Raw genomic sequence first — 24,092 nt, 5'->3', positions numbered from 1 at the left:
GAGCAGACAAAAAAAGATAACCCCCGCCCCAAACTAACGCCCCATTAATTGAACCATCGGGCTTATTACAAACATAGAAATATTTTTTAAAGCGCCACAGAGACATAATGTTCACACTTTTCTAGGGAATCAACTTACAAATGGCTTCTTAATACTTGTCTCTGCATATGAATCTACTTTTGAACTTTTTCACAAATTCCATCTTTCTTTTATTCTGACTGCTTGGTCATGCTATGCTTAACATGTGGTGTGGTGCAATTGCATTATGGGCCATTAACATGTGTCATGCACATGATGGAGTGATCTTGGATCTTGGAGCAAGATGCTCTGACTCCTCACTCCAGGCAAAATCATGCATCTCCACTCCTTGTTCCACTTTCACTCCAACACTGCTCACATATTCCAATATCTTTCTGTTCTTACCGCTTTCTCTACATTTCTCAGTGGAGAATGAACAAGCAGTGCTAGTGTCGTAACGGCTGGTCTGCCATCATGACATTCACTGAGTATATGACTTATGTTACAGAATCATCACTGTGACAATATGGTAAAACAAATTAGCAGGCTTCTCAAATTTCTAGGCCAGATGAGGCACACGCCGCAACAGGCCACCCAGAAATTTCATAGCGAGACCTCACACTTCTGGTCAGCCTGACCAACACACGGGCCATCTGTGTTTGTGAGTGTGTGCTGAGTTATCACAGTATCAACTCGCCCGCTGTCCCCCCTCCTCCCGTTTCCCACAAGGCCCCACGCTGTCACAACAGACATTTAGCAGCTTTCACGCTAAAGGCCCACAGGGGACTTCCTTCCTTCTGCACTTCCTCCCTGTTTTCCTCTTCCCCACTGTCTGTTTCACTATATTTGAGGTATGCCCTTAACAACGCCCTCTTTTACTTAGTTTCACAGCTAATTATAGACATTAAAAAGAGAGCATGGTGACCTACAATGGGGGAATCTTACAATGGGTGTTAAGAGGAAAGAAACTGAGGTAAGCAAAGTCTAAGGGGTGAGAGGTAAAAATAGAAAAAGTCAGGAAGCATAAAGATGTTGTGAGGGGTATAATTATAGTTCAGGGTTGTTTTATCTTTTTAGCTGGATGCTAAAAATGAAGAGGAAGTAGGGTAGAGGTGCAGCTATATGGGCGGCCCAACTGAGAACGAAGGGAGAGCTATTCCCACAGTAGCTCTACAAAAACACGGGTTTCAAGAGGATCAGAGTGCCTGAGGAAATTCAAACACAGAGAGCTGGAGTATGGGAATGATGTAGATGTGCGTTCTCAGGATGTCTTGTTTACTTGTGTGCAGTACCATCAAAGAAATAACATCAGAAATGATTAAAGATCTTCAAAACGGACCCTGTTTTCATTCTTAACACATGTTCCTGATCTCACTGTGCATGATTTATCAGTGCAATTTATTCTGATGGTTTGAATAATCTTTCATCAAAATGTAGCTATTCTATTCTATTCTTTTCTGCTAATGTAACCAATGCTGAGCGGACACGATATATATATATATATATATATATATATATATATATATATATATATATAAAACTATAGTTCCAACTCTAAATTCTAATTATAAGAAATTGTAAGAAAGAGCATGAGGAACTTACCATGGTGTCCCATAAATTCGAAAGCCCTTGATGGTGACGTCAGAGTCCTGCAGGTAAACACAGTTTGTGAGGAGAGACGGAACATTGTCAAAGTCCTCTGGTTTCAACTTGGACACGGAGGGAAAGCGATAGTAATCCTGCTTGACCAGCTCCGCCATGAAATCCTTATCGAAGGTCAACTCGTGGTTCCCCGCGATCACCACTTTAAACTCGTACGGCAGGCTGCCTGCAACACCACACAAATGTACACATGTTAGTTACATCTGTATAGAATATTTATTCTTTATCAGAAGCAATTTTCACATTTTACACAAAACAATTCATTTAATATACTGTTTGGAAATGTAATTTTTTAGACAAATATAATTTGTGCCTATATATGGATTTATTTACAGAAAAAGCATTAAGATGGCAACTGAAGATAAAATATAAGTTCGTTTTTACATAATTCCCATTCTTCCATTTGTTTTACTTTATCGTTTTATTTTTTCTTTACTGTTACTCTCAAATGTGGAAAAAAGCTTTGTTGACATTCATGTCGATTACTGTGATCCTGAGGAAAAGTCAGTTAATGAAAAACAGGGTTCTGTTCCCTGCAAGTAGAAACAGATCATTACAACAAAAATAAAAAAACACAGTTTATATCATTACCTCTGTTTTCAAGTTACTGTCAATTCTCAAATAACTGATTTAAAAAAAATACAAATTCTTCTGGAAAGCTTTGGCAAGACAAATCATTGAGAGGAAAAAAATATATATTTCATAAGGGGTTTAAATCACAGATGACGTTACTGCCTATGTCTCACAGGTTACTACTATCGTTCTTTTCCCTTCTACAAAAACTGTGCTAAAGCACAGTGGCCAACCTGAATAGCACCGAACATCTATTAAAGTCACGGCTGCTTCATTTCTCCTTTTGCCTTTCTTCACTTTACCCTCCATTCTCAAGGCCCTGGCAAAGTGCTTTTTCACTCTTTGCTCAGAAACATTTAAACAACAACATACTGTTTGCGAACATTCAGACACCCGCCACTTTGCTGGGAGAGGCGTTTAGATTTTTCAATTTAAATATGAGGATGCACAAGACTACATGTAATACATCTAATGTGACATTAAAATGTGTTATCAATGACTGCATGCCTCATTCCATGAGTAGAAATCACGCAAGATCAGTAAAAGAAGCTGTTTAAGTTCTCAATGATTATATCAAGTAATACATCTGCAGTAGATAATGTGTAATTTGTAATGTTTACCTTTTGCGTTCATGGTGCAAATGAGCTAACGCACTATACACGGCCATAATATGTGCCAATTACATTCTGTTATTGTAATTTATGATGTCACTGATACTACTGCAAAGATGGGTGTATGAGTGTTAATGGGCAGAATACAGACAATAGAATTATGCTAAGATATATCACTTTGGGCAGATGTGTGAATGGCTTTCTGAAAAAAAAAAAAGGCACACGAATGGATTGACACTTAAGAGTTTTTGAGTAGATTTGATTCCCGTACAGATGTAGATAAATTTGCACCAGTGTGCTAATAACTCTGCATGCCGTGTGTTCATGTTGCCTAATCTTAACAGTCTGAATGGGAAAAGTAGGTGGAGCTCCAGGTCACGCCTACCAATGACGTGGACCAATGGCAGTAAGAAGAGGTTTAGCAGCCGGTACAAATTTTCCTGAAAATTCGCCCAGGCGAGCTGTTACGAACCACTGAAACGGATTAAAAATAAAAAAACACCACCTTTTTGGCCAGATGTTGATCTAAATGACATCACACCCATTTGTTTTTTGATTCAATAGGAAGTGTGCAGGGGCCTTAAGAGCGAAGCAGAGGAAGTTGTTCCTTATACAACTCAAATAATGTCTCTGTATTCCAATCTTTAGACATGAAAACACAGTCACACACACTCTCACTAGAGCTGGCTTTACACTGGATTGCATAATGCATATGGAACTTCAAAAGGCAGAGTGATTTTCAAACCAAAACAAATCACAATATTTCATCTCATGAAAGATCAAGAGATGCCTATTACAATTTTAACACAAAGCAAGAGCTTGGATTGAAAATGCAGCAAGAAAACAACAATAAAACTCAATGAAATCCTGAACCGTAAAGGTATTAGAAAGGAGCAAAACACTTGACCAAAGTATAAAGGAAATAAAAAGATAAACTGATTTAAAAGCAGTTTAATTTACTCCATGGTCAAAGCAGCAGTCTCAATTTTTTCCTCTTTCTTCTGAGTTAGCGCTCGGTACTGGAGCAATATCATAAATCCCAGTCTAACTTAATAACGAGAGCCCATTTCTCAGTTCTGCGGTCTGCAGTCAGCCAAATGCATCACGGATCCATTTACATGGAGCTTTCCTGTCGCACAAAACCGAATCACGAAGCCCCGGCGGACAAGCTCTGTGCCAGCCTCTCCACTGTAGCAAAAGGCCCGGAATCCAATTACTGCCCCACTGACTGCATCTTCAGTGCCCCACAGGAATTTTTACAACATTTTATTGCAATCAAAATGTATTTTTCAAAGAGCACTGCAGATATAAACTCTGTTTATTACTTTGAAGAGAAGCAGCTAGGGAAGGAACATATGGAAAGTTATGTGCCATGCGTGAAACAGCTAAAAGTTTGAACGTCGAAAGAACTTAATTTAGCCTCAATGTTTAAATTTGATTTACATCAGAGGACCAGCGTGGGGCACGGTTTGGCAATCGCTGTGTGTTATGAATGTAAATCAAATTAGTGAAAATAAACTATTCACCATAAACATTCGTCTGAAACTGAAGGATGCCTAGTAGCCTAGTAGGAACATATGTATTTTGTTGAAAACAGAACAGTGCAATCACATTCATCAAGTTGTTGACCACTGCTGGGGAAAAAAACACAACATGTGTGATTTGATGAATAGAATTAAAAACAAAGAGCAACATGGCTTCACAACGCCCAACAGCGCAATCACAAATTTTTTTTTTTTACTTACTGTAAGTTAATTGCAGGGGTGAAACACATGCTGAGTGTTAATCATTAAAAAACTTGCGAACGCTTTCTTTCTCTGTAGAACAAAGGCAAAAAGCTGATCTATTGGACATCAATAATACTGGCTGCCCTGTATTGACTAAATGCACTAGCGGTGAACTAAGACAAACGAAGTCAGAACCTAGAAAAGCTCCTTATTTACAGTACACAGATCCATGTTTGCATCCCAGAATCCTGTGTGGCCAAGAACAGGTCAGGACTCCCAGGCAATATATTGAGCAGAACTGAATTTCAGCCAAAGAACCTCGTTCCTTCAGAAGAATCAATTTGCACAAAACAAAACCCTGATCAATGACAACGATTAGCGCGGCTGGACTTCTGTGGCGGAAAAACAAACAAAAGTCAGCTATGCTTTGACCAATCAAGGAAAACATACTGTCTAGGGAATGAGGTGAATGTAAAAGAGAGACAATGTGGTAGGAAAACAAGAAAAAAGAGAGGGGCGACAACATTTGCAGAATTCAGACGGTCTAGAAACAAACAAAACAAATTTATTCTCATTTCGTTTAATTTAGAAAAGGCCATTATGGCCATTGTTTTCCAAGTATCATTAAGCCCCCACAGCTAAAGAACAAAGGAGTGACCTTGGAAATAAATGCAAGTTTTCTTTATGTTGCGGAACTATCCGGAAAATACAAACGGAATGATTTGAGTCGGACAATGAAAACATGAAGATCCCTTTTTCCTGCTCGCTGTATAGAAAGCCACTAAAGGACAACGTCAAAAGGCTTATGAGCAGCTGAGACATAGCATGTAAATGGACCATGGCATGTTGCACAGCAGGGCAGGTCAACTTTCCAAAAGTATTTATTTGTAGTTCACCCATACACATAATACACAATATGCATAAAACACATATTACACAGATTAGACATGTGCAAAGCAATTGAGACAGTTGAGATATAATACAAAATGGGCAAATTACTAGATGTTTTTCCAATATGTTGCACATTCTGTGCTACATCATAACTGTATGAAGTACTCTGCACGTTTTGAATGTTGTATATTGTCTATACATAATGCATGGTATTTGTATATTGAATGACTGCAGTATGTGGACCACACACTAGTGTATATGGTGGAGTGACAATAACGTGGATTGACTTGATTTGAGAACCACATCCTTTGAGTCATCAACAGGCTTATATAAACCACTCTATCATCATGTCATCTTTGATGGAGTGCTTTGTTTCATGGTGACTAAATTCCTCCATTACAAACATATTTTTTGGGGCAGAAGACAGCTTTCAATTGGCATGAGATCAATCCATGCGTCCATGTGTTGTTTACAACAAAAAATTATGATGTGTAAAAAATGTCATCATCAGATGTAAATACTACGAGTGTCGAACAAGGATCTGAGAATTCACCTGCCACAGAGACATAAAAAACTGATGGAGCTATATGCCGGATATAAAAAACAAATGCAGCAGTGTCGAGTAATTTGATAGATGGAGGGATGGAAAGACTGCTGACAGCCCTCTCCGCTTCATCCCGACTGACACGCTATTTGAAACGGTGTGACGTGGGAGTGTGCAGGGGATGGAATGGCTGGGAGATGGACAAGCTAAGAATGTGGCATTAAAATCGAGCTCCTATGCAGCACATACTCGCAAAAATACAAGCAGTGCAGAGAAATCTAATTAGATTCTTTAGCCAAGTTAGTAACACTTAGTAGCTAACTATACTGAAGCTACTGTATTTAAGGGGACAATATCATTTTGATAATAATCTGATTATGCAATTATAAAAACTAAAGAATAGGGTGAATTAAAATATATTGGGCCACTTTTTAACATTGATATGACTGGCAAAATTAGGCTAAATAAACCTGAATTTTGAATAAAACTGGAAATATTGCCATTGACTTCCATATTTAACTGAATAGTCATTTTCTTCCGGAAAAAGACCTTAGACAACATTGGGCCAGACCGTCCTGATCACGGTAAGAAACAGTTCCAGTAGCATTTCCACTTGAGCACGGTTCACCACCGTTCGGCATTTCTCAGCAACATGCAGGAGTTATGGCGCGGCCATAGTCTTGCCGGCTAAACTCCCCGGGTACGGGTGACTTCGTTTAACAGAGGATGAACCATGGTTTGCCTCGTGCAGGGGGACGCCACCACCCCCACCTCAGCCTTTTTCAGCTCTTCTGGGTCTCTAGCCACCAGAGCCTTTGTTAATGATTCTTCTGCAGGTTCACCTACGGAAACCTTGTTACGACATTTACTTCCTCTAGACAGTCAAGTTTTATCATCTTCTCAGTGCTCCGCCAAGACCCAAGAGGAGCCCCAGCGGGGGCAATCTGAGGACCTCGCTAAACCATCCACTGCAATGGTTTGGTTAATAAAATTTTATACAAATAGTGTATGTTTGGTTTATCTTCATGATTTTAAGAGGATGGTTTAACTAGGTTAGTACATAAATTATCGACATGCATTTTTTGTCAGGGTGGTAGATGACGCTGACTAGCTAATTAAAACATCATCATATTACTCGTGTCCGACGCCATACACTCACAGGCCTCAGTAGCGTCTCTAATTCTCTAAATGAGAAGCCAAATAAATGGCACAAAACACAATACGCTGCACTCATTGGTATGAAGGTCAGTGATTTGAGTACTTCCACAGGTCAATGTGATCTCTTTGTGGACGCATCAGGTTCCAACATCCCAGAACCTCAGCACAGGACCCCCTGGCCCTAGTCTGGGAGCTCTGGATGTCAGATTTGGCAACCTAATTTAATAACATTTGATCTACACCTCTATAAAGCAAAGAATAAAAAAAGATTTAAGATGCTTTTTTTGAACTAGATACACAAAATTACATACATCCAGTGGAATGGATTAATTGTGTGTATACTGTAGAAGTGAGTGAGAGTTGCATTCTTGTTTTTGTAAAGGCTGATAAAGTGCTGTATTCTATTTTCAGCACTTTAAGACTTCCCTTCCTTATTTTTTTTTCAGTAAACCAAAAATGATATAACAGTAGCTAACGGTGAAGCTAAATATAAAATAGAATAATACACTTAACTTTATAATGCTCAAAAAATGAAACCATAGAGAAAGTCAAATTCTTGGTAGGGCTGCACGATTTGGACAAAAAGTCATATTGCGATTATTTTGAAAAATATTGCGATTACGATGGTAATGTTTTCCACATGTTCAACTGCAAAAAGGCTACTGGGCTTTTCACACTTGAGCCCTCTTAAAAAGAACCAAACTGAGACCTTTTTCAGTTCAACCACAAACAAATAAATATATATAATAATAAATATAAATAAATATAACTGTGAAACAAAGTCTTCTTCATATTCAAATGTTACCATCTACCATGTTTTTGTCCATTTTGCAATAGGGTCTCAGCCCACTAATCATAATCATTAGTTTTTGAAACACAGTCAAGTTGAATATTAGGGATGCGCCAATCAGGATTTTAACATCCGATACGATCTCCAGTTTTCATCTCATCAATGCTCATCAACGCTGATCATTTAACTTTTTATCAGCAGCTCTGTCAAAACTGGTTATATATAAGGTTTCTGCTCAATGTCAATGTTAACTCAATTTCCCTGTTGGTAAAACCATAATTGTTGCCTAGTTTTTGCTGTCAAAATAATGTTGGTTGATTGAATAATGCAATAAACACAAAATATAATCTGTATTCTAGGCCTTAAAAACTAGTTGGCTTATACAAATTATTCTTTACTGTATATAAGATAGTCCTAAAGAAGGAGGCTTAATTAATGTCAAACTGAAGTTGAACTGGTAACCCATTGGTGTGATTAAATTTAAAGTGAAAATTTTGATTAGTTTGTCACCATTTAATTACATTATTTTTATTCATTATTTTATTATATTTAAATTAGCAATACATTACATTATAGTAACAAAATATTTGATATAGATTTATTATATGCATGTTTCTTCCTTTTCATTTTGTTGGATGTTGGTAATATTAGTTCCGCTTTCACTTGTTTCCGCGGGGAGTGTAATAAGGGCGACATGCTCTCTCGTGAGAGGTAAACAAATGACATGTTTCTGGACTCTACAGGTGTTACTGTTAATGCTGTTTGCTCAGCAATCATTTAATAAAGATGTTTGAATTATACCCCATCTTGTATTCTGCGTTATTATTATGATACCTGTGCCTTGCGGAGACTGAGATGCTGCTTCCGCAGATAATAATAAAAACGCTTCACGCAGTACGCGCCAGTTTAGTGTAAATAAAGCGTTTAGCGCACGTAAGTAAACGGAACCGAACTCGGAGCACTTCTGTTACTCTAAGCATGAGAGGGAGTTGTGGAGCACAGAACCGCTCTGAAAACAGTAACACTGTAACTGCTCTAAATTAATATAGACTGGAAAGAGCAGCGCAAATATATTTGAAAGGAGCAGACTATTTATTTAATTAATTAAATCACAGCCCTTTGCAATTTAATAATCACACAAGGTCATATCGCGGTTTCGATTTTATTTCGATTAATTGTACAGCCCTGATTCTTGGTATTTTAAACACCTTAAGAATAGTTTAAGAATAGTCTAAATATTCAATGCATTACCAAAGCCCAAAAGGTACTTTATAAATGACAAACTCCATGCACAATTCCATACAAAAAGAGTAATGCAGCAGAACCTAGACTGTGTGTGTGTGTGTGTGTGTGTGTGTGTGAAGTGTACTAGGCCTACAGCTACACTAATGAGAGCACGTCACACATCAGGGGCCTCTAAATGGATAAATTAACAGTTATGAAAGTCAGCCGCAAAGACAGACTAGTCACTCTATCTTTCTGATAGACCTCTCAAACCCTACAGACAGGACATCAAAATGGAAGCAAATGTGACTGAAAGTGAAACTGGGAAATGCAGAAGCAAAGGATTGAAATGGAAGAGGATGATAAAGATCTGAACAAGGATAATGTACACTGGCAGAGGAATAGAAGCGCTCCCTTTAACTAATCGAGGTTAGATTCTGTGCTTCATACACAAAACAATGTGTTTAAAGGCAAGGTTTTGCCTGTGTTGAAAGACACAAGATTCGGTGAATAAATTCATTCAGATGTCCACACTAAAGAGACAAAGGTATTAGAGGGCATGTTGAATGTGTCTCAAGAATAAGACGAGAAATATGCAAGTAATTATTCAACCGCTACTTAAAGGGATAGTTCCCCCAAAAATGACGTTTTCTCTCATCATTTACTCACCCCATCTCATGTCTTTCTTTCATCTGCTGAACACAAATGAAGATTTTAGAAGAAGATCTCAGCTCTGTAGCCCCATTCAATGCATAAATATACACTTTCACTTCAACATTCTGGTGTTGAATTGACTTTCACTTTCACATTCAGCCACCTACTGGGCACGGCTGGCCAAAGTTGGAGATTTATAGTAAAAAAAAGACATACATTTTGATCTGTTTCTTACCCACACCTTCCATATTTCTTCAGAAGACATGGATTAAACCAATGTAGTTGTATGGATTACTTCAATGTTGCCTTTATGTCCTTTTTGGACATTTTGTGTTCTGGCCACCATTCACTTGCATTGTGAGGACCAACAGATGTAAGATATTCTTCTAAAAATCTATCTTTGAAATATCCCTTTAAACAGTTGTGAAATACTAAATTAGAATTACAATGTGAGAAGAAAAAGACCACGGAGTGCTACGAGAGGCTTGAAACACTTACAGTGTGGTTAAATAAGCAGTTTAGCATTATACAAAAACATTTGAATGCAGCAGAATCAACCAATCTGAATTTTAAGGGGCATTTAGCAAGTGAACAGACTTCTACAGTTAAGAACAGATTATTATTGTCCCTCATATCAATAATCTTTTGAGACTGTCTACGTTTCACGTTATTTCTAAAGACTATTGTTATTTGAGAACTGCTTAGCATGAAATAAACCCAGCAAACCAGTGTCATGGCTCTTCAATCGCTGTGCCAAGCTACTAAACGAACGAAGACATATGCCATTTGATAGAGGTGGAGGTAGATGGGCCCCCTTAATACAGCTGTGATAATAAAGAAAATAAAATTACATGTTGCTTTCCGGTTACTAAAGCACGATAACAAATATGCTACATTGTGTCCTTTTCGCTCTTCGCGTCACCAAACAACACCGCGCTAAGCATAGACACGCATATCTACATAGGCGACAGCCAATGAGTGCGAGGATTTTCTACTTTGACATTTAGTGAAACACAGTGGACCATTACATTTCAACATGGCGAAACACATTGAAGGGGTGACCCGCACCATGAATAATAAAAACACATTCAGATCACTCTTCACAAAAACACAATTCATTAGTTAATTTGTAAAATGTTTTAAATTAGCCCCAAATTATTAAAAGCACCTTTAAGAATGCAAGAGAGATGGGTAATAAAACAAAAACAATTGTAGAAGAAACTTTGATTTTGTACTTAGAGATACAAAATCCTGTTAGAAACTCTCATTCAAGTTCAGTCAACTCTGGTTATGAAATAACAAGACACTTTTAAAATGGACATCTGCCTTTGCATTATCTATCAACTGCTAATTGTGTAATTGATGAGTCTATGTTCCGCAGTTGACACCATCATTAATCTTACTTTTCAGTTAATATCCTTTCATTTTAACCATTACCCACCAAAAATCTAATGAGTTTACTCAATTGACTTGTATTACACAAAGCTATTTGATATTGGGATTATAATCTTGCTATAAAGCCTAAGGGGAACTGGCTCCCCCAACAGAGCCTGGTTTCTCTCAAGGTTTGATTTCTCCATTAACTAGCATCTTATGGAGTTTTGGGTTCCTTTCCACAGTCCCCTTTGTCTTGCTCACTGCGGCCTAAAAACTAAAAGTTTTAAAGCACGATTTAATTAGTATAATTTTTTTAATGAAACTGTTCTTTGAGGACTTTAAATCATCACAGACATTCCCAGGATATTTTCTGTAAAGCTGCTTTGAAACGATGGGAGTTGTAAAAAGTACATTGTATACAAATAAAAAGGACTTGACAAATTAGCACTGTAAGCCCTACAACCAATTCCCAAAGTCCCAATTTGTGTAATGCACTTGCAAAAAATTAGCAGAATTTTGACACTTTCCTATAAAGAAAGTTATTGAATGGATTCAAGAATTGAGATATTTTGCAATAAATTATTTCAGTGGAGTGGTGATGGTGTAGTGGGCTAAGGCACATAACTGTTAATCAGAAGGTCACTGGTTCAATCCCCACGGCCACCACCATTGTGTCCTTGAGCAAGGATTGCTCCGGGGGAATTGTCCCTGTAATAAGTGCACTGTAAGTCGCTTTGGATAAAAGCGTCTGCCAAATGCATAAATGTTAAATGTTCATATTTAAGAACATTCTTTAGAGGAATATTACTACGCATAAAAACATGTTTACATTTACCCGCACATAAATAGGTGCTAATGAAGTACCCCTTACTGTCGAATGAATTTTTAATTAGAGATATAAAATGATTCTTAGTGAGTATAAATTCCTTTAAATCAGAAATAAGTCTTAATCAAAGAATTAAGGATTTTAAATAATAACAAAAGTCCTTGATATAAACAGGCCCCCTAATTGAAAGAATATATATGGAAGACATTTCTCTATATTTTTATCCAACTCCATAGAAAAGGGCAGAAGTCTGAGGAAAATCGAATTAAGAAACCCAATACCAGCACGCAGCGCACATAAGACATTAACACTAAACGACTCAATGGCTTTAACCCAGAAGGTGAGAGAGTGGGTGAGAGTATAATGTGTTCCCAGCATTCCTCACTGAATGAAAAAAATTATATATATCCAGAAGAGTAATAATGCACACAGCCCAATGATTGCACACTATGTTTTATAATACTTATTGTTCGGTTAACACTTTACAGTAAGGTTCCATTGGTTAACATTAGTAAATGCATTAGGTGTCATGAACAAACAATGAACAAAATATTTTTACAGCATTTATTAAGGTTTGTTAATGTTAGTTAATAACATTATGACACTTAATAATAATTATAATAACTAATGTTATCTAATACAACTTTTCATTTAACAATGTATTAGCAGATCTTGAAATGAACATGAACCAAGACGAATAAATAAATGCTGTAAGAGTACTGTTCATGCTAACTAATGCTGTTAACTAATGTTAACAAATGAAACTTTTTTGTAAAGTGCTACCACTTATTCTCTAAGTGAACCGCAATGCTGGAAGGAGAAACTCAGCTTCAGTCAGTAAAACCAGTCAGCACCAGCTCACGTGTGTGCGGAAGAGGGTCATCTGTGATGCACGGGGGTTAAACGGTGGTTAATCGGAGCTCTTTACCTAACCAGTCGTTAAACTTCTTGACCTCGGAGGGCAGGCCCAGCTCGGTGAAGTCCCCCGTGTGCAGGAGAACGTCCCCATAAGGCATCTGGATGCCATCTGTCCTTGAGTGTGTGTCTGACACACACACAAAGCGTGTGTGGCCACCCGGCTTGGGAGTGTCGTACGAGATGGGGTCCACCCTAAGAGCAAGAGAGAACGAGTGACAGACAGACAGAAGGAGAGAAAGAAAGGGGGATTATTCTATTAGCAAGAAAATCAAAGTTTCACATAGTTTAAGTTCTAAAATCAGCAAAAAATAACTGCTAAATTGGTTGTACAGTACATGAGTTAAAATGTTGTTTGACATTTCGACATTTTCAAAAAACGAATGCAAAAAAGAATATATTGCACGAAAACCTTGTTTGTCCTGTTTGCGCTAACCGTTTCTGCAGAAACTAGTGGTGAATATTTTTCTGGAGTAGCTCGTGAAATGGAAGAAGGCCTTCAGAAATTCTCACATTTGATTTCTATGATTTCTATCAAATTCTCACATTTGATTTCTTTAAGAGAATCACTCTACTCTTGTCTGAACATCCTTTTATTTACTTTCCCAAAGATAGTTTGGGGTGGAAGCAACGGTCCTCTATAATTCAAAAGTAAAGTGGAAAAAGAAAGGATCTCGGCTGTAATTGAAGTCAGAAATGTGCAATAAGCCTCACTTCCTAACCTCGCTATTATATAATTACTAAAAGGGATGTCAGTCGACAAAAAAACCCTCATCACTCTAATTAACACTTACAACTCCCGTCTGACTAAAAATATAAAAGGACCTTAGGAAGGGAGGTGGACTGCCATACAGAACACACACACACACACACACACACACACACACACACACACACACACACACACACACACACACACACACACACACACACACACACACACACACACACACACAAACTCTCAGACACTCAGACACACACACTCCATTATGGAAAACAAGTACGTCAAGCAGTTAAATAAAAGGGAATCTACTTAAAAAATACAAAATACAAAAATCACATGATGGCAAAGAGCAAGATGAAAAATGGGGTGGAAAGGAAAATAAAATTTGTTGACATTGCAATAGGGCCAGACAGACAAAAAATCTAAACAACATCGAAATACAAAAAGGCAGGTATTTTTGTAGAAAAATTACAAATAGGAAGGAGGGAAGGGAGAGAGAGAGAGAATGAAGATAAGAATCCCGTTTTCCATTTTCAGTGGGTCTTGCATGTGTCTGAACTGTGAATCTGCCTGTTCACATGGGTGTTTGTGTGTGTGAACACTTGCTTTTATTTACTGCATTGTGATCAATAATAAATATTATTTTCTGACACACTGTTCCTTTCTCTCTCCTTTTTATAGTGTCAAGATTTTCTGTTCAGGTGGTTCACTTCAGATACAATGTGACTCAAATATCACACACACACACACACACACACACACACACACACGCACGCACGCACCACACACACACAACACACACACTTATTGATTGAATGTGGTCTGTGGTGGTCAGGCCAGCCATGGAGATATAAAAGACCCGAAAGATCTAGTTATGGAGGAGGCCGGTGTGCTGAACTCTGTGGCCAACATAAACACACACACACGTGCGCAGGAACGCACGCACACACATTGTTAATTGTCACCTGATAACATAACTCCCAGGAGTCACAGATCTATGTTTCATGAGCAAACCAAGAGTTTAATGTCTACATGAAATGAAAATCTATTTCCTATCATAATACACAGTCCTACACAAGGGTCATATTGTGAATGATTCATTAAAGCATAGTATTCCAAAAAACTAAATTGAATGTTTTTTTTTTATTTTATCTTTCACATAAAAGGGGTTTTCCAGCACTGACAATTTTGAAGCAAATGTAATGATATTCATCTCAAATTAGGCGAGACACTGTGCAGTGCCACCATTAGCCCAACTAAAATGTAAGGGTGATTTTACAGTGGTTACAGTAACCGTGGTAGTTTGTGGTACTTCACTCAAATCATTAAGAGACTGATGAAAGGAATATGTTATGGAGTAGGAAACAAGCATATACAGTATCACAGTCTCAACACACTAAAGTGGTCAACTCATGGATACAGTCAGAATATTTTTACTGGACTTAAAGAAATAAGTGTTTAATAATTTATGTTTGAGTTCACTTAGCACCTTTTAGTAAAAAATCAAATGTCAAATTCTCAAATTTTCAATGTTACCATGAAATGCAATTAAATTATATTAATTGCAATTATGTAATAAACCAACTTTAACCAACATGTCATCATGTGGACGACAATAAATGTCAGCCACCACAAAACCCTGAACAAAATGTACACTTGCTCAGTCTATAAAACTACTTTATTTTTTGGCTGACATCACAAAGAACCTTAATTTTTCAACCCCTCCATTCTAACCATCTGTCATGTGAACCACGTTTTACAGTCCAACCAATTCCAGATGGATACAATTTAGTGTGAATCTTTGGATTGAAAGCGATATGATTCATGATTCATTCGTTTCCTATTCAAAATGATTTTATGCAAATTCAGAACGATTCGGTTTGATTCGATTCTCAATTAATTTTTTTAAATGCATTTATAGGATTCTTTAAATACTCCCCATAATGTGTCTTCGGCAATAAAAAGAAAGCCAATATGCTTAAGATTATACTTAAGATTGCCCCAAAGGCAGGTTAAAATAAAACACATTAAATACATGTACATACAGGCTTATTGGAATTCAACAGAGTGCAATGTGCCGATAAAATATTTTAGAGCCATGCAGTCAAGATACAAATTCCATGATTAAAAAAATATATGTTTTCTTACATTTTATTAATCTGCATGACTTTTCCACGCCTGGAAAACACAATTTTAAAATGTCTGATATTTCCAGGTTCCCCATGACCGTGGGAACCCTGAATCAGTACTAATCTATATATTACAACATTAAAGTAATATTTAACATGACTATATTCAGTTTCCTCAAAGCTTCATAAACAAACAAGGAAAAGAGAAAAGCAATTCCGGTAAAGCTGTTATTTAATAAATTAAAAAAACATAGTCTGTATGTGCTGTGCACTTCAGAGTGCTCTGCTCTCTGTCACCTCACACACAAGAGCGCGTGTGATGATCATGATAAGGTGTTTTCAGTGTATAAGCAGCCGGCATCACACACAATTTGAAGCGCGCACCACTTGTAGATTCTATATTTATTCTTTATTTATATATTATATAAATACAAATATAGATTACACATTTATTACATTATTTGTTTAATTATCACACTAGCACATATCACAATTTTAATTTGATTAATTGTGCATTTAAACATGCATTATTTCATCCAAATATGTCATATTCCATGATATTCTGAATTTTTAAACGAATGTCATTTTTATGACTGGATTCCATGATTCCATCCGTGTTTTCTGCATACTACATGTGGTAACGCGATATAAACTGGCGGCCAAAAGTTTGGAATAATTTGGCCGTTTCTGAAGGAAATTGGTACTTTAATTCACCAAAGTGGCATTCAATTGATCACAAAGTATAGTCAGGACATTACTGATGTAAAAAAAAACAACACCATCACTATTTGAAAAAAGTCATTTTGATCAAATCTAGACAGGCACCATTTCCAGCAGCATATCACTCCAACACCTTATCCTTGAGCAATCATGCTAAATTGATCATTTGGAACTATCCAACACAGTTGAAAGCTATTTGGTTTTTAAATTAAGCTTAACATTGTCTTTGTGTTTGTTTCTGAGTTGCCAAGTATGCAATAAACTGGCATGTATTAAGGTCAGTATTAGGTCAAAAATGGCAAAAAATAAACCTCTTTCTCTAGACACTCATCAATCAATCATTGTTTTGAGAAATGAAGGCTTTACAATGCTTAAAATTGCCAAAAAACTGAAGATTTCATACAAAGGTGTACACTACAGTCTTCAAAGACAAAGGACAACTGGCTCTAACAAAGACACAAAGAGATGTGGAAGGCCAGATGTACAACTAAACAAGAGGATAAGTACATCAGAGTCTCTAGTTTGAGTAATAGACACCTCACATGTCCTCAGCTGACAGCTTCATTGAATTCTACCCGCTCAACATTATGGGAAGAATGGCAAAGAAAAAGCCACTTTTGAAACAGAAATATTTAAAGAAAAGGTTAGAGTGGGCAAAGAAACACAGAGCAAAATGTTTAAATTTTTCAAAACATTTGGCTGCCAGTGTTAAGTGGTATAAATCACAATGCTACCAATTCAGGGTGTTAACACAACAGCAATAAACAGCCGCCGGGAGAGACAAAACAATCTGCGTATTTGACTCTATATTCTGCTACATTCTGAGGCCTGATCATTACCATGTTTTTGTACCATGTAGTCAAACAGTTCTATTCTACTAAAATATTTTCCAGGACAAATATTTTTTTCCAGGATATATATAGGTATTTTTCTTATTTTCTATGACGGGAAAACTGTTTTGAAAAATTTCAGGTTTTCTAGGATGCGTGGGAACCCTGATTTTATTTCAGTAGTGGCCACACAATTGCTGCATCCAAAAACGTAGGCAGCTGACTTGCTGCCTAATCAGTTAATGGCTTAAACGAATGAATGAATGGAACTCTTAAAGAACTGGTTCTAGAACAGTTTGAAAAGCATCTTATTTTCATCCTACCTCCGTATACAGCCTCCGAAGGCAGCTTTTTCAAGTATACAGATGCAGCCAATGAGTTGGCAGCTGTACACTGCTTTGACTGTGTTTCATTTGAGACAAGAGGACGAGCTGTTAATTGCCCAGACAAGAGGCGCTCAAAAGCTGTACAGAAAAAAGTTTCAATGAGAGTTATGGGTGGCAGAAGAGTGCAGTGTGTCTACGAGAGCACATGCTCCGAGGCACACTAGAGAACAAAGCCGCACATGTAACTAATTCAAAATTTAGATATTTTAAAATATTTTACATTGTTTTGTCAAATCGCAAATAATTGACAAACACTACCAATTCTCGATTCAAAAATCATATATCAAGATCACTGCATATAGTAATTAATGAAACGAGAAAACGAATGAATCGTTACACCCCTTATAAAATTGCAGAAGAGGGTTATGAATGCCATTTCATGTTGACTTTAAATAACCTTATGCTCACAGTATTTTGACCCTTTGAAGATACAACACTGAATATAGAAAAATATACCATTCAAAAATCAAATCGATTAACAGCACTAACAGTCGGTATGTGGTTAAAAACAATAGCTTTCTATTATTTTGTTGTGCATGTACCCAGAAAAAAATATTATTTAATTTCTAAGATTTACAGCATATTGGCTCTTCCTTGAATACTAGATTAGTATTTAAAATATTCGCTCACAGTTCATTAAATATTCATTAGGTGGAAGGGAAAAGAAAGGATTATTCAGACAAGCAGCTTATTTGCCCAGTGAAATTTCATTAGACCAAAGGATAGAGAGAATATACCAGTATGTAGGGCTGCCCCCGACCAAAGATGTTCCTAGTCGACTAGTAGTTGTAAGTTTAAGCCATTATCAGACTAGTTGTTGCACGCTTATGACATTAAGTTAATTTATAGAGAGAAATTCTCTAGGTTATGTAATGTTAGAGCAAGCGGCCATGCTAAGTGGCTACCGTTAGGCTAACATACATGTTTCAAATGATATACAATGTTTGATGTTGATGAATGATAGGCGAACGTTTTCCTGTCACCTTCTTGGGGTCATCCTTGATCCCACACTTTGGATTTCCTGCCCAAAATAACTAATTACCACACGCATCAGCCGTGTAAACGACCATGTCTGCCCGTCACTGACTGTGTGACTTCGCCACTTCCTGTGGAGTTTTTGTTTTCTGCGACCAGCCGACCAATCAAAACTGGGTCGACCAAGACTCTTCTCATCGAGTAATGTTTGGTCGACTATTAGGGGGCAACCCTACCATTATGATGCTGAAAAGGCAAGACAGACCTAGCAAAAAGCTGAGCAGTAAAAGAAACGGTCGTCGAAATGTAATAAAATGCATAGAATTCAACGTGCCTAGAAAAAGACTTTCATAACAGACAAGTTTAGACTCTGAATGCCCTGCAGCGCTTTTATTAGGTACATATGCCATAATGCATTTCTCCATCCATCTTCAACCGATTATCCGAAGTCGGGTCGCGGGGGCAGCTGCTCCAGCAGGGGGCCCCAAACTTCCCTATCCCGAGCCACATTAACCAGCTCTGACTGGGGGACCCCGAGGCGTTCCCAGGCCAGTTTGGAGATGTAATCTCTCCACCTAATCCTGGGTCTTCCCCGAGGCCTCCTCCCAGCTGGACGTGCCTGAAACACCTCCCTAGGGAGGCGGCCAGGGGGCATCCTTACCAGATGCCCAAACCACCTCAACTGACTCCTTTCGACGCAAAGGAGCAGCGGCTCTACTCCGAGCTCCTCACGGATGACTGAGCTCCTCACCCTATCTCTAAGGGAGAAGCCCGCCACCATTCTGAGGAAGCCCATTTCGGCCGCTTGTACTCGCGACCTAGTTCTTTCGGTCATGACCCAACCTTCATGACCATAGGTGAGGGTAGGAACAAAAATTGACCGGTAGATCGAGAGCTTTGCCTTCGGCTCAGCTCTCTTTTACGTGACTAACAGTCGCGATAGAGCGAGTGCAATACCGCCCCCGCTGCCCCGATTCTCCGGCCAACCTCCCGCTCCATTGTCCCCTCACTTGTGAACAAGACCCCGAGGTACTTGAACTCCTTCACTTGAGGCAATACCTCCTTCCCTACCTGGAGTACGCACTCCATCGGTTTCCTGCTGAGAACCATGGCCTCAGATTTAGAGGTGCTAATCCTCATCCCAGCTGCTTCACACTCGACTGCCAAGCGATCCAGTGAGAGCTGAAGGTCACGGACCGATGATGACATGAAGACAACATCATCTGCAAAAAGCAGCGATGAGATCCCCAGCCATAATGCATTTCTATTTGAATTAATAGATATTCTAGTTGACATATTTCACTTGATGCTTTAACCTTTACAAACAAATGAACTGAATTGAACAGATGATTGAATTGTTTCTGAGGTTAACAGTTTATAAAAGCTTCCTTATCCAACTACAGTTACACAGAGCTGAACAATAACGCCCTCTTTGTGGACTGTTCTCTCCTACTTCCTTTGATTTTTGTATTACAAGAAATGCAATTTTGTCAGTCTCTTGGTTTCTATTGTGTTGGTATTAAATCTCATTGGTCCAAAATCCTTATTCACAGCTGCATTTGGAACATCAAATAGGTTCTGATTGGTTGTGATTGTGTGGCAGCATTTTTGCTTGAAGTGTAGACAGACAAAATTGTTGACGCAGGAAACTCGTCACATCGCAAATGGTTAGGACACCGTGTAAAAGAATAATAACTCTTCAAGGTTTCCAAGTTATTTCTAATTCTCTATACGTTTTTGCAGATAAAAGCACAGCAAATTAAGGGTTTTCAAATCTACTTTTCTCAGAATTAAGCTTTTACCTCTTGAACCAGACTACTTCCAGTTAGTCTGAATGTTACTACATAGTTATCTGAGTGCTATTAGTCCATTCTTACAGCCACTTTTTGTAATCGATTGGGAGGAACCATTGGTCAAGGTGCTTCCTATTAGAGAGACACTTGCTGTCCAATCAGAGTAAAGAATAATTATCAGACCCTCCATTCCCCAGAGCACTTATTATGACATAACGATTGTCCAGTCAATAGACTTGTTAATTTGAAGCCTGACCTATGATCTATGGGTTTAAAGACCGCAAAACAACATAAGACAGCACGTCATCTTATGTCTTTAATGTCAGTCTGATACTGCCATGTCTTACCATGAAAATATGGCTGGCATGAAATCTAATACAAATGAGACAACAGTATACAAAGAAATATTGGTAGATTGATTTTGGGGCTTTTTGATTTCATCAGTAGATTAATATATGCCCCCCCTTAGTTTGTCGCTGTGTCAGATCCAAAATCTACAGTATACCAAAAACCTTATCAATAGATCATGCATATTATTGCAATAATGCATTAAAAATTGTGTAAAGAATTTGATTTTAGCATTTTTTGTGTCCATCTCATTTGCTAAAATTAACCCTTGTGTTGTGCTGAAATGTTTACCCTAATTTGGTGTTCCTGGTCAAAAATGACCAGCCAGTTAAAAATAGCTAATATATCTCTTGTTAAGCTATATTATCACCAAATATTGGTTTGGATCTTTTTGTCAACTTGTTTTCTTTCAATTAGCACAGGTTTTGTATTTATTATTGGACTCATTGACCTGAGCTTATGCACCTCCATTTTTGACTGAAAAAAAGATTATTTGTGGATAATTTTGGCAATATTAAATAAAATATGAAAATATTCTGTACAATTTATCACATTAGTGTGCTTTAACGTTTAACCAGGAAGTTTGTTTGTAAATGCTTTTATTTTGTACAAAATGGCACAAAGTCACACTTCTGGTGTTCCCGGTCAAAAATGACCGCCCATTGAAAATGACCAGTAAGATACACATTTTTTGGGGAAGCTGTGATACCCTGTCTGAGCAAAGTCAGTAAGTTTTAGTCTAATAGGATAAGACTGAATAGCATTTTCAGGCAAAATCTTCTTCAGGTCAAAATGACTGGAACACAAAATTAGGGTTAAATAGAAAGTTTATACATAATGTATATATTAGAATTATGTTTCTGATGTATACAGTCATTACAGTGGCTCCAAAAAGTATTTGGACACTTACACAACACTTAAAAATGTATGAATATTAGATAACAAATTAGTGGTCAACCGATATGGGTTTTTCAATGGCTGATGCGATACCAATATCTATAGAGCAGGATGGCCGATATAAATGAAGATAAACAATAACATTTACCAACAGCAAATCAGATGTACACACAATTTCTAAAGTAAATCAAACACTTATTATATTTACTTAATTTTGCATTATCTTGAAAAGATTAAAAAAAACCCTTGAAAACAGAAAGTATTGACTATCCATTGGCAGATTTAGGAACTTACACAAGAGAAAGTTAACACCGTTAATCACTGAAGTGAACCCGGTTATTTGCCGATGTTGATAAATCCTAAAATGGCCAAATTTTGGCTGATTAATCAGTCTGTACAATATCAGTCTATCACTAAATAAGGAAGGGTTAGGGATGCACCGATACCATTTTTTTCTCATTTATTCTTCGATAGAGGTCAACCGATATATCGGTTTTGCCGATTAATCGTCAGCGATAACGATATCTGGAACTATCGGTTATCGGCAAAAATCCAGACCGATAATTTTTCCCCACCGTGCTGGAACGGCTGGGAAGGGCGCGCTGTCATTATACAGTATGAGAGTGGCCTCTAGAGGCGAAATAAAATGATCACTGATTGTTGTGTTTGTTTTGACACGTGTGACTGACTGTATGTTGAATGCAGCGGAACACTGCACAGAGCTGAACAATGCAGATTTAAAACACCAACAACTAAAAGGTATGTATACAGTAAATGTTGTCATATCATTATAAAGTAATTCATTTCTTGAATAGATGCTGCATTAATAGAGAATAGCAGTATATTTTCAGACCAAGTTGAGAGGATGCTAACATTACAGCTAACCTCAAGCAGTTAGAAGAATGTGACAAAAAACACACAAGTCGTACCCAAATGTTTCAATAAACTGTATTACAATCTATTTGCATTAGTTTATATCCAGTCATGTTTATGCTTTTTATGCCTTAGGCAGCTAAATTGTATATTTAAAGGTAGTGAGAAAGTTGAGAAAAATATCTTCATGCAGTCAAGAGAAACGTATAAACAAATCAGAAACGCATCTGATTTCAGTTCATTTTTTATCCTCACAGTAATACTTATTTTTGGCATTTTGATTAGATAATCATCAAGTTATCGGTGTGTGTGTGTGTGTGTGTGTGTGTGTGTGTGTGTGTGTGTGTGTGTATAATGAGTCTCTTGGAGAATTTAAATGAGCATAACAGCACAAAATACAAACAAAAATATCACTAAATCTTATAGAAGTGTTAAAAAAGCATAATACATTGCAATTCACTAGTTTGCCATAGTTTTACATTAAAGACCCCTCACCAGAAGTGAAGTGATCAGCCACCTGAAGACGTGCAATAGCTCTGTGAATCACAAAAGGCTGTGTAAGTAAATATATGAAATGCACGCACAGCACCAGCGCATCAGTGAATGGCGCTGCTCTATTTACACACACTGGCGGCTATTTTCAGCCATCACGTATCGCGCAACATTTGACCGCTACTCACAAACAACATCTCTGATGTAGATGCTCAATAGTTCAGTTCACTTATAATATGCATTTAGAACGGCACCGGAGGTGCATTTGACCAGAATTTGAATAAAAAGTGAATTAAACTACTGTGAACTTGCCTACAAACACACACATACAGGACTTCCTGGAGAGTTTGGATGGAATGTCAAAATAAAAGCGTGAAGGTTTAAAAAGTGCACAACCTAAATATATTAATGTTGTATTTAAAATTTCAATTAAAAGTCAATAATAATAATAATATTAATAACTATTTATTATTATTATTATTTTCATCATTAGTATTTGTTTACAATTTATAACAATATTTTAATTGAAAGGGTTCCAAAAAATAACTGTGTGCATGACAAGTGAGCTGATGTCTTACAACTTAACTGAACAAAAAAGAGATCTGAATCCTTTAAAGTCCAGATTGTTGTTGAAACATTTTTGGAAAAAAAGAAAGAAATATCAAAAATAAAACACTGATTTCTTTTCTACTGAAGACTTGAAGTCTGGAATTACTGTTAATGTTGCTGCTACATTATTCAGTATACTAGTTAATAATACATTGTTTCTTAATAAGCTGTACATTTATATTGAAATAATGTGTAGTTGGAGGTTTGTGTTTCTTTACTTATTAAAGATTACTCCCAATTAGTTCCACACAATAATGTAAAGCGATTCTAAACTGATTATGCAAAAAACAACACTGGTATCGGATCGGGATCGGTATTGGCTGATACTGAGATTTCCGGTATCAGA

The 24,092-nt window shown here is 37.3% G+C and overlaps 1 protein-coding gene across 1 annotated transcript in view; it reads right to left on the bottom strand.

Annotated features, from left to right (window-relative positions):
- Positions 1 to 24,092, bottom strand: part of LOC127621529 (metallophosphoesterase MPPED2-like) — an 84,860-nt gene that overhangs the window by 44,052 nt on the left and 16,716 nt on the right. Inside the window, exons 3-4 of the mRNA XM_052095217.1 lie at positions 12,984 to 13,165; positions 1,621 to 1,846 (exon numbers count right to left, since the gene is read on the bottom strand). Coding sequence (XP_051951177.1) covers positions 1,621 to 1,846; positions 12,984 to 13,165 — 408 coding nt within the window. The remainder of the gene's footprint in view (positions 1 to 1,620; positions 1,847 to 12,983; positions 13,166 to 24,092) is intronic.

The sequence above is a fragment of the Xyrauchen texanus genome, chromosome 1, assembly GCF_025860055.1.
Source record: "Xyrauchen texanus isolate HMW12.3.18 chromosome 1, RBS_HiC_50CHRs, whole genome shotgun sequence".
In the NCBI taxonomy this organism is placed as follows: domain Eukaryota; kingdom Metazoa; phylum Chordata; class Actinopteri; order Cypriniformes; family Catostomidae; genus Xyrauchen; species Xyrauchen texanus.
The sequence above is the reverse complement of the archived record's forward strand: the minus strand, read 5'-3'. Positions and strand labels throughout refer to the sequence as shown.